Source organism: Lonchura striata, chromosome 1 (assembly GCF_046129695.1).
Source record: "Lonchura striata isolate bLonStr1 chromosome 1, bLonStr1.mat, whole genome shotgun sequence".
Taxonomy (NCBI): Eukaryota; Metazoa; Chordata; class Aves; order Passeriformes; family Estrildidae; genus Lonchura; species Lonchura striata.
Window position 1 is genome coordinate 17,011,568 of NC_134603.1, and position 12,314 is coordinate 17,023,881.

General features: G+C 32.4%; 1 protein-coding gene across 2 annotated transcripts in view; it reads left to right on the forward strand.

Moving 5' to 3' along the window:
• The window catches only part of CSMD3 (CUB and Sushi multiple domains 3), a 581,291-nt gene that overhangs the window by 520,060 nt on the left and 48,917 nt on the right, over positions 1-12,314 (forward strand). For both annotated transcript variants that reach the window (XM_077782368.1, XM_021546425.3), the window contains exons 56-58: positions 2,131-2,316; positions 5,125-5,298; positions 10,882-11,064. In XM_077782368.1, coding sequence (XP_077638494.1) covers positions 2,131-2,316; positions 5,125-5,298; positions 10,882-11,064 — 543 coding nt within the window. The remainder of the gene's footprint in view (positions 1-2,130; positions 2,317-5,124; positions 5,299-10,881; positions 11,065-12,314) is intronic.

The window sequence follows — 12,314 nt, forward strand, 5'->3', positions numbered from 1 at the left end:
TCACCTTGGTATTCTCGTATTGCAGAGTAATGTGCCAAAGTGCTGACAGCTTATTGGCATGTAGGCATTGGTAAATAAGTTGATCAGGTCACTCTTTGAAACTTTACACAGTCCTGAAATTGTACATTGGTTTTAGGAGAGAGTTTAAAAACAATAAGTACTAATCTTGTTTTGGGCATCATTAATCATGTCAGCAATGTACAGTGAAATCCATTCTAATATGATTTTATTTTATTTGCTTTGAAGTTACATAATAATAAAACTTTCATGTTTGTAAACTACCAAAAGTGCAATATTATTGAAAAGGCTACACACTGTTGTGAAGACTTTGCTTTTGTCCCATAAATTTTTCATATAAATTCGGTGCAGTTGCTGTTATACTATTTACAACTTTGTTAAATGTCTAGCTTCTTAGCCAACCATAATAATTGTGGAAAAGTTTTGGAATGGTCAAAGTTCCTTGTATTTTGTTTCAGGACCTCACTACTCCTCGATAAGGAATAAATTATTTTCATTACTTTAAATATATGCTTGGTAACATGAACGTGGACAGCATTCTTGGGCACATGGTGTGATTGTTAGGGCTGTCCTGTGCAGGGTCAGGAGCTGGATTTCAATGATCCTTGCAGGAAAAACAGAAAAAAAAATACAGAAATGTAGCTCAGACTTTCCTCTAGGGAAAGAAAAAATTCAATATTGACCATCGATGTAGCTAACAAATTGTTCTGTCCTTTACTGTTAAAGAAGTCAAATACAAGCAGAAAGTTATTTTTGTCCTTGGAAAAGGTAGGTTTCCTAGGCTTGTAATATCAATATTTGAGACCTGCTAGAAGAAGCACACAAACAGACTACAACATTTAGAATAGAGGCTAGAGAGGACATGAGCCCTAAAATGAATACATTAAGTGATTTAGGTGGGAAAAATGATCTTGAATTGCATCTGCCAATACCATTTTTCCTTAACAGATTACTGAGCTTTTCAGCATATTTTAATAATTTCATATACAGACATCCATGCACATTTATCTCTGAAATTTAACAAATGTGAATGCAGGGTCCTGCACCTGCATTCACAGGTAGAAGGAAGAGTAACCCCAGTAACCCCATACACTAATACAGGCTGGGGGTGGAAAGCTCTCCACAAGCCCAGCAGTGCCTTTGTGGCCGTGAAGGCCAGTGTTGTCATGGGGTGCATTAGGAAGAGCATTGCCAGCAGGCTGAGGGAGGTGATGCACAGGAAATTCCACCTGAATACACATGCAGATATATGGATTTGCACACAGGTATGTGCAAGTGCATGTATATAAACATGCAATTGATTATAAGAATGTAGGGATAGTAATTTTTATGGGAATTTTGGTTTTCTGGAAAAAAAAAATATTCACTTTGAATAAGTGATGATGTGTTTCCTTGACCAGAGGAAATATGAAAACTGTTAAAATAATCTTCATGACCTCCAAAATAAGTATTATACTGAACTCACAGGTAGCTGTAAGACACAAAGGGGGAAAAATCCATATTCAGGAATTTTCAAAAGTATAACTTTTAAAGTGCTAAGGACTCAAAAAATTCATCACTATTCTTATTCATTAAAGTTAACCTCTATTTTTAAAAACTCCTACGCACTTGTTGGGATATGTTCTTATTCTGTCAGATTCACCACAGTATTACCTAACTGACCTTGTGCCCTTTAGTTCAAAACACCTGTCTTAAAGATCATCCATTATCAAAATGTTGGTATAGGAACATAAATTCTTTTGCATTTCTGTGTGTGTTAGGTCGAAATCACATCTAGCCCCAAAATATGTTTCTATTTGTGGACAATAGTGTTTGTCAAGATAGGAATATAAATTCATTTTATTGGTATGTTCAGCAACTTTTAGTGGCCAATAATTTTACAGTATCATCACATTGTAAAGAAGCATTTCCTTTTATTTGCTCTGGATTTAACATCTTCTGGCTTTAGTATTTTGTCGTTTCAGTTCTTCTTCCTAATTCACTACCACTGTATAAAAAGTAAGGGTATATAAAACCAGCAACACATTGGATATTTCTTATACAAAGAATAGGAGACCATTTTAGGAGACTGTATTAGTATGGCTCTCAAGTCTGTGCTCTTTTTCTTTTTAGTGGTCAATTGTTCTGATCCTGGAATTCCTGCAAATTCTATAAGAGAAAGTAAAATCGAACATGGCAATTTCACGTATGGCACAGTGGTATTTTATGACTGCAATCCTGGATATTTTTTGTTTGGCTCCTCAGTTTTAATTTGCCAACCAAATGGCCACTGGGACAAACCTCTACCTGAATGCATTAGTAAGTAGATAATGAGTTTGCTTCTACAAAGAATGTGGACTAGATAAGGTATTATTTCACACAACATTTCCATCAGTCTCATGACAGCAATTACAATAATCATATTTATATACATTTATTTGTGTACAGTACTGATGGAGGGTCTCAGTAGCTGCTGAAGCAGCAGTTATATAGTTCTTATATGTAGCAAATAACATAGAATACTTACAAAATGCAATAGCCAAAAAACATTTCTGAATGCTCCAGCATAATAATCCCTGATAGCAGAGATGCAAGGTCAAGACCTGTCTGTTGACTTCACCAGTAACAGCACAGTAGAACACCTAAGATGTCCTGTGGACAGTGTCCTCAATTTGCCACACCAATAGATGTACCTGAACACCATACTCGTACACAACCTATTCACTAAGGCAAGTGGATCAACACAAGTAGGTTATTTTTATTCTGGTTTGTCATGCACAACTTTCTAACTGTGATGCAGAAATAGCCAGAGATGTTTCTTAGACTTTTAATTGGCTTGGAACAGTTGATTTACCTGGTTCTCTATTAGCCTGTGAAAAGGGTTTCATTTAGGATCAACATTTTTCACTGAGAAAGGCTTCTTTTCTAGAGATTAAAGGGAAAACAGTCCAAAGGTTACTTATTCAGGAATCATGTTTACAATACTGTAGCTATTTATTCTCAGGAGGCTTCATTAGTTTTGCTATTACCTCTCAAAAATAAGAAAAAAATAATCTTTTTTTCTTATTAGAGATAAAAATTTTAGTTATGGAACCTTTCCCTTTCTTTGATGGGGTAAGTAGAAGATAAGTAACTGAAAGTCACAGTTAAATTTGAAACAAAGTGTTTGTTGGTTGCAAGTTGAATTTAAAGTCAACATGACAACTTCAAAAAGATAAATATTCCTTAATAGTAATGTATTTCCAAAGAGAAATGAATTTAAAGTTTTAAAGATTTATTTTTTCTACATTTGTATTTTAATCTCTTAGTCATTTTTATCTGAATTGTCACAAATAATTTAATAATATAGCCTTTGTTCTTATTTTAAAAGAGCTTTGGGAGTAAAAGTGATGCATATACATTTGAAAGGTCATCTTCAGCTTTATTTGTGTCATTTTTATAGAGGGTCAATGAATTCTACCTAAGTGGTATCCATGATACTTTGTAATCCTAAACTTACCAAAAGTTTTTAAGAGCTTCTGGAGTGTTTTGCAAATTAATTTTGGAATGGGACTTTTTACAATGGCTTGTATTGATAGCACAAGGAGTAATGGTTTAAATTAAAATGAGTTATTTAGATTAGATATAGAGATTTTTTTTTTTATGAGGGTTGCAAAATAGAAAGAAAGAAATTAGTTAAAAAGGAAAAAAAAAATTCAATAAGCTTCTCATATGAAATCCCAGCCTAAAAACATTAATATCAAATTAAATTTTGTAGAATGTATAATCAAATCAAGGGTAATATTAAAGGTGCTATAATTTTTAAGGTCAATTATTAGGAATCCAAGACTTCTAGATATAAATGTAAACAGAAAAGTGTGTACAGGAAAGCCCAAATGTGGAAATTGTAAGGTACCAGTATGAAATTAACTGTCCTGTATGACATCTGGATAGGGCAAAAGAATCAATCAAGAATACTACAGATAATAAAATATTCTGAAAAACTGTGAATGATCTTCACAAGATAAAGGTCTCATTTTGTTTAAGCATGCATGGCCAACATACCTTTTTATTGACAATGTTCTAAGTTTTCATTCTCAGTAATCACCCATAATTGATAGTAGATTTTAATTAGAAACAATTGATTTAAAAAGTAACATGCTGACAACAAGTGCTTGTTATGTAAGGTTGACTATTCTGGCGTTTTACTCAAAGTCGTCAAATCAGAGCAGTCACAGGTGTCAGTGACACTAGGCAAGAATCAAAGTGGATCAATAGCTTACCACATTGCTAAATCTTTTGTGATCCTGTCAGGAAGATTCTGCACTGTGGAGGTTGGACTTTTGAGAGAACATGTCCTTAAATGCAAATCATTATATACATAAATTAAAGCTTTAAGACCATAATAATAATTTAAGAAAGAAAAATTGCTATTATGATTTTGATCTTATGCTGTATTGTACAATCATGGTACTGTTGCATGTATCTGAAATGCCATGGAATTGAACACATCCTCAACACTGATCAGGCTTCTGATCTGGATTTTTCTTTAATTTAAAAAATCCTGTATTTTTAAATAATACATGATACATAAATGCAAATATCATCTACATACCATGGATAGATGTAAGATTAAAAAAAATCAAACATCAGGCTTAGATTAATTTTGTGTACATAGTGGATTGGTTTATGAAATTTTGGCTTATGAATTTTTGTGCATTTCCCAAACTTGATTTATTTAGCTTGCTTTTAAATTAGCTCCTTGCCCTGAATTATTAAGAGAGATGAAGTTCTGTATATTCTCTACCACAGCAGTGACTTTGGCAGATACTGTGTTCCTATAATTTTTCTCTGAAGAGTGCAAGGTGTGTGCATGTCTTCATGACATAGTGATCAACTTAGTGAATGAGTGGTTTTGAACATCAGTATATGTATCTAAAATATATTTTTTGACACCTCAAAACATTTTCACAGCTTTTAGTCTGAAGCATATTTTGCATTCTAATCCCATGATCATCCCCCTTCCCTCAACGCTAAAAATGTTAACCCCTTCACAAAGTTTATGTGTGCAGTTATGAAAATGAAAACTAAAAATTGTTTGATCAGTGATAATAACCTTCTTTTATCTCCAATAATTATGCATTGTAGTGATTGACTGTGGACATCCTGGAGTTCCTCCTAACGCGGTGCTGTCTGGAGACAAATACACCTTTGGTTCTACTGTTCATTATACCTGCACAGGGAGGCGATCGCTCTTGGGGCAGTCATCGCGCACATGTCAGCTAAGTGGGCACTGGAGTGGATCTCTTCCTCACTGCTCAGGTAATATATGTGAATTAATGACTGGATCCTGAAGTTGTTTTGAATACATTTTGATTTTTTCAGAAGGTCATTTAAAAATCTGTACAATTATGTATAAAGCTGAATTATCATCCCAGTAGAAGTAAAAAAAAACGTAAAGTCAAAGTAAGCATAAAGTATTAGCAAGAAAATAATCCAGAAGAAGTAGACATTTTTGGTGGCAGTTAATATGATCAAGAAATTTCAAATTCAGTTGACTGTTAACTAAACCAGTTTGCTTTCAATATATTTTTATGTGATTTCTGGCAAATCTTGCAACATTGTCTCTACAAGATGATTGGTTAATTTTCTTATAGTTTTTCTTTTAACTTGCAAAAACTCTACTGGCTTAATGACACCCCAAATATAACTTGATTGTGTAATACATCCATCTGTATAATAAGGCCAGGTAGGCTCCACATAATTTCAGGCAGAATGCTCAGTTTTTGAGGGAACACCAACTAATCCTTGTAATTGTTTAGCCCTCACTGAAGTCAATATATATTTTCTGAAAAACGTTGCTTAGGAATATTGTATGTCACAAATTCAGTTTGACTCACTTTAAGAGCAGTGATCAAGTGAAAAACAGAAATCCAAGTCACACATTAATTTGGGATTTGATTAAATCCCTTTTGTTATTGCAGACTGTAAACAAATACTGTGACGAAGGTTAACCATGTTATCAGTTTTAATTCACAGCAAATACTGGTAGACATTCTTTCTTGTCCTGCATATGTTTCATAATTTAATTTAAGAAATCAGAGGAGTTTTGAATCTTATCTAAAACAGTGTGATTCAGAGAACTTAGACATGTTCAATGACAGAAAATAATAAGAAAAGAAGTGACATGTTTTTCTTAAATTAGATCTATGTCAAAACTAGAAGTGAAAATAACTGATGTGTAAGACTGACTATGGTCTACTAGTTTCACATTCAAAATCCAAGGTTCTTTAGAGTATTAGTAAATAGTAGCATCATAGAATGGTTTGTGGTGGAAGGGACCTCCAAGGATCATCTAGTCCTCCCTTACTGCAATGAGAAGGGATGTGTTCAACTAGATCAGGTTACTCAAAGTCCTGTTCAAGCTGACCTTGAACACTGCCAGGTGTGTTGCATCCACAAGTTCTCCGGGCAGCCTGTTCCAGTGACTCACTGCACACATTGTAAGAAATATCCACCTAACGCCCAATCTAAATTTAGTCTCTTTCAGTTTAAAATTGTCTCCTCTTCTCCTGTCACTACAGACCTTGATAAAAAGCCACTGTACATCTTTCTTCTGTATTTTATGTATTGAAAGACCACAATGGGATCTTCCAGAAGTCTTACTTCAGGTTAAAGAGCCCAAATTCTCTCAGCCTTCTTACACAGCAGATATGTCCCAGCTCTCTGATCATATTTATTAAATTCCTCTGGACCTGCTCTAACAGGTCTTTGTTTCTGTTGTATTGGAAACCTCAGAAATTGATACAGTAGTCCAGGTGGAGGTCTCACATATACAAAATATATATATATTTTTTTCTCTTCTGCCCTTATCACTTCAGTGTAATCAGTTATAAACTGATTATCATCTGCAGTTTCAGAATACCAAATTTTACAGCCCAAGGCACAGGCATAGTTGAAAATTAATATGAAATATTAAAATAGAGCTTCTTGTTTAAAATATTGCATTAAATTATAAAGTGTTGGAAGAATTTTTCAGTATCTGAACCTTCTCTCACAAATTATCAAGAACCTGCAATCTGACAAAACTTAGAAAAATGTACACCTAATTTAATCCTTAAACTTTCTATTAATAAAGCAGGAGGAGATTTGCCACAATGAAGCAAAGATCAGGTTGTTATAATCTGTAGTTTTACAGGTATGGGCTAGAAATCAAACTTTAATGTAAAATAATCTTATTTAATAAATAATGATATATTAATATATTTGCAGATTTGAACTATTTTAATAAAAAGTAATTTTACAGCTAGCATGAATCCATATTTTTCTGGGGGAAAAAATCCTCTTTAGATAAAATCTAAGGCTGCTTATTATAATTTTTCATAGTGTTAATAAGAAAAAATATTTAAAATTCTAAATTGTGAATTGCAAATATAGTTTAAGAAATAGACAAAACTATCAAAGAGTACAGCCTAAAAATACACATGAAAATATCAAAGCAGCCCCACTGGAAATAGGACTATTCTATAGTATTTCTCCTATTAAATTAAATAAGTGTTGAAATATGAAAGTGTTGGATTATTATGACAGATGTATATAACTTTTTTTTCTAATTATTGTTTTTCTAACTACACATAGAAAACTCAAATCACATCTAATTAAATTTTCTTAATACATGAAGAAAAATTTCCTTGACATAGGAACATTTTTATGTTAATCATAATGAATCAAATTGTGCAGAATAAAACTCTTATTTTCCTTAACTGTACTGTACCAAACTATAATTCTAGTAAAATGTTCAGATTTTATTTTCGAAGCCTATATCTAAAATGCTTTCTCATTATGAAATAATTTTCAGTTCATGACACAGAATTTCTATATTTTGCATCTAAAATATGTTAAATCATCAGCATTCATTATTAGCCTTTAAATTGGCTTATTCATTTTAATGCATATTAAAACATTAAAATTTTCATGATTGTTGATATTATTAATAATATATAATGTAGAATATTTAACTGAGAAAAGATACAGCATACTTGTCCTTTTATATATGAAAAAGAATTGAAAAAGGATACATTAGATCAGTGAACATAAGATAATTTTGTAACATCATCTTTATGACACTTTCTTATCACATGACATTGAGTTAGAAGCAGTTTTCATGTCTCATTGATATATACTGGCATTCAGGAACAGTTTTCAATCATCATATGCATATCAGATGGAGTCAGAATTGTTTTGCAATGTAGAATTCCTCAAAAGTGTAGCAAGGGTTGTAAATATAAATATCATCCATTTCATCAAGATTAAATGTCAACTGAGAATTTGTTACACATGTGAGTGAAGGATAGCTCATAACTATCTGTAAAAACAATTTAATTGAGTCTGTATGAGGTAGTAAAAATAGGTTCTCTTAGACTTCATCACAGTCTACAACTTCCTGATGAGATGGAGAGGAGGGGCAGACACTGATCTCTTTGTGGTGAGCAGTGACAGAACCCAAGGGAATGGCCTGAGGCTGTGTCAGGGAAGGTTTAGGTTGGGTGTTAGAAAAAGGTTCTTCACCCAGAGGGTGGTTGGGCACTGGAACAGATCCCCAGGGAAGTGGTCACAGCTCCAGCCTGACAGAGTTCAAGTGTTGGACAATGCTCTGAGGCACATGGTGTGACTCCTGGGGATGGTGCTGTGCAGGGCTGGGAGCTGGACTCAATGATCCTTGTGGGTCACTTCCAACTCAGCTTATTTTGTGATGGAATCTTTGATTCCATCACATCTGATGTGATTAGTCATTTAGAAAAATTATTTGGTTACCCTCAATCAAAAGAGTTGGTGGTTAAGCGTCCTAAAATAAAAAGTCTAATAATCCATAGTAATAATTAGGCATAAGAAAAGAACACATGATTTCACTTTTAAGAATAATATGTGATTTCTATTTGGTATAGCAAATTAACTATTTTCATTTTTTCACCATGAAATTCTTTTAGGCATAATATTAAATAACTTGCCAAAAACTGAGCTGTTATTATGAAGACTTTACAAGTGTAGAATGATGAGTAGGCCCTATTCACATTTTGTCATAGTCTAACTAACTAATACTACTATAAAATGTAAGATACAGATTCCCAAAACAACAAAAACACCCTTGATCTAAGAATTTTTTTTTTTAATGATTGCAAAAATATGAAGCAGACTTTTTTCAAACTGGAGGGTTGTTAAGTCACCTAAGTACCTTGGACATAAATTATTTTGAAAGTTTATAAATGTTTTTTGCTATAATTTGGAACTATTTGCAATTTCTTTTTAAACAGGACTGGCAATCTGCTTTACTGATCTGTGCCACATAATGAAATGGGTAAACAGAGAACAGCCTAAATTCTCAGTCTATGATTTTGAAGCAGACAGCTAACCCTTTACTTACTTGAGTGAATTTGTTATTTATGAAATAATTTAAATACATAGTACCACATACTTAGACATAATGGACTAAACCAAGTATTTTCTCATGCACCATAGTTTTCAAAGCAAAGTCAGCTAGTTCTACTCTTCTGCCTTCACTATTCAGCTCTGTACACACTTCATTCCCAACAGCATTTGTAGACATAGTGCCAACTAAGGCAGCAGAACACTTGTTTTTCTCTGCATGTAAGAGTCCAGGGTGCTAACTTCCCACGGAGCCCCTGTCTAGTGAGTTTGTTGCTTTTGGTCTTTTACATATTTAGAGTTTGCAAACCTGTTTGCTATTTCTTTATAAAAATTGCTCTTATTCTATTTAAGCTTAGACAGACCCCAGAAAATCTGCATTACAGATTATGTAAATGGTAGGATTAATTCTTGCTACCTGATTCTTGAAATATTTCATCTTTATTTAAAATAGTGTAACTAACTGCAGAGTAATGCAGATATTCTCTCGAATATATTGATATGTTTGACATATTTTTTGTCTAGAAGACATTCCTTTTTGCAAGTTCTTACAAAAACAGATGGGCTATGGGGAAGAAACCAGAACAGTGGAGCTCCAAGAATTCTAGAATTCAATGCTTCAGTATTGAAACTCAGGAATATAATATACCTGCATCTCTTTTTACATAGAAAACTATCTTAAAGTTCTCTAAAAATATAAAATAGATGTTCCTAAGTAAATACTAAAAGATTCAAACAAATGAGCTGCTGTTCATCTAGTGTTACCTAGAGCTTCCTAAAAGTTCCTACCATAGTTGGAAGATTTAGATGTGTGATCTTAGATATTACTACCACTTTTTATTGTTATCGTTATTACTGTGTTGATTATTCTAACATTTATATACAATAGATAATATTTAACATTATTAATTTATTTGTATATAAATACGAACATATTTACCATTAACACTCTATCTTAGAATTTTCTGAAACATTTATATCTTAGGGAGAATTTAGCTGTCAGGCAGTTTTGAAGTGATGTTTCAACATTTCTAGAATTCAGGAAAATGCTTCATATCTGTTCCAACTCTGGTGATATAATAAAACTAAGAAATATTTTATGAAGAAGAGTTATACACAAAGAAGAAAATTGTCTTTGCAATCAGGACCTTGGCTTTCCTCAGAATTCCTTATTTTAAAATGAAAAATTACCAAGGTTTTGTGCTTGTCTTTTTTCCCCCTATTTTATTTGCTAATTCTATTTTCAAAATTTTAGCATGGTATTAGGGGAATGTGAGAAAATCATAATTCTTTTTCTGTATTCCTATAAAATAAGTACAAAAGAGTAATTTTGCAATTATAGGGACCCAGAGATATATATGGCAATTAAACAAATTAAATATATTTATAAATATATTTATAAAAACATATACACATGCTTTGATAAATACAGAATCATAATAATATTTCATACTTATTCTAATTTTGTACTCTAAAATCTAGGTGATACAGCTGGTTCTTGTGGTGATCCAGGTATCCCAGGCCATGGGTCTAGGGAAGAAAACAATTTTAAAATTAAAAGCACCATACATTTCAGCTGTGATATTGGATATATCCTGCATGGCTCAGAGGAAAGAACATGTTTGGCAAATGGAAGCTGGACAGGAAGACAACCTGAGTGCAAAGGTAGGTCAAAGATACACTCAAGTTTTAAACTGTGTTATTAATACTGCTGTTCAGAAAACCAATTTTGCATTGCCAGTTTTCTGTTCCAAACAGGGTGAAGTTATTTTGGACTGACAAATTTTTTCAAGTAAATTTTTGCACTATAGCAACGGCTTGGCATCATGTGACAAATTTGAAACCAGCTCCTGGCATCCATGAAATTGCATGTTTACAGGTTTTGAGGAAAATAATAGATTAGACTTTAGAACTCAATTTTTTAATGAATATTGTTTCACTTAAAAATGTCAGCATAACCTGACCTTTAATAACAACCATATAACACCTGAATTTCAGACAAAACCCCTACTTTTAAGAAAATGTCAGTGTCAGGATTTCTTTAGATTTATTCATCTATGTATAAATGGTTGACTTAAAATTTCATTTAATAATACTGTTGACATTACTTTTTTTCAATAGAAAACAAAATTCTGAAACAAGTTTATTTGTAAAATATAATTCTGGAAATTTCAAGGTAGACAAAGTATCATAAAAGAAAGCTGTAACAGGACATTTCTGAAGAATCATTTATTGTCTAAATTACCTTGTTTCAGAATAGGAAATAATTCCCAACATATTCTTTTGCAAAACAGTTTCTTGAAAAGAAGAAAATAATTTGAGAACCTGTACTCTTATTTTCTACTTTATCGCTATTGACTGTGTTATCTGTATGAACTAGCAATTCAATTTTAAAATCTTGTCTCATAATATCCTTTCTGCTGAATGACTGTAAACTTGACACTGCATTAAAAATATTTATATTATTTATATTATTTATATTTATATTTATATTTATATTTATATTTATATTTATATTTATATTTATATTTATATTTATGCTGATATCAAAAGGGATATGCTTTACCCAGCTGTACCCTCTGCTATTCTCCTTTGACCTTATCTATTTCAGAAATAAATAAGCTCTTATACATTTTAAGATAGTTTTGATGGTATTTTTTATAATTATAAATATAGTTCAAAGATAAATGTAGGTCTGGGTAGTACATTCACAGGTATATTGTTCTAGTTTAGGTCATATAGATTAGATGTGTACATATGTAATCACATGAGAAGGACACATTCAAATTCCCAAGGCGAACATTAAAGAACTGGGATACATCAGGATTCCACCTGCCTGTGAAGCTGACTCCATTCAATGCTTTGAATTAGGAAGAGCATTTTATTGATGCTAGAAACACATTATTCAAATTAAA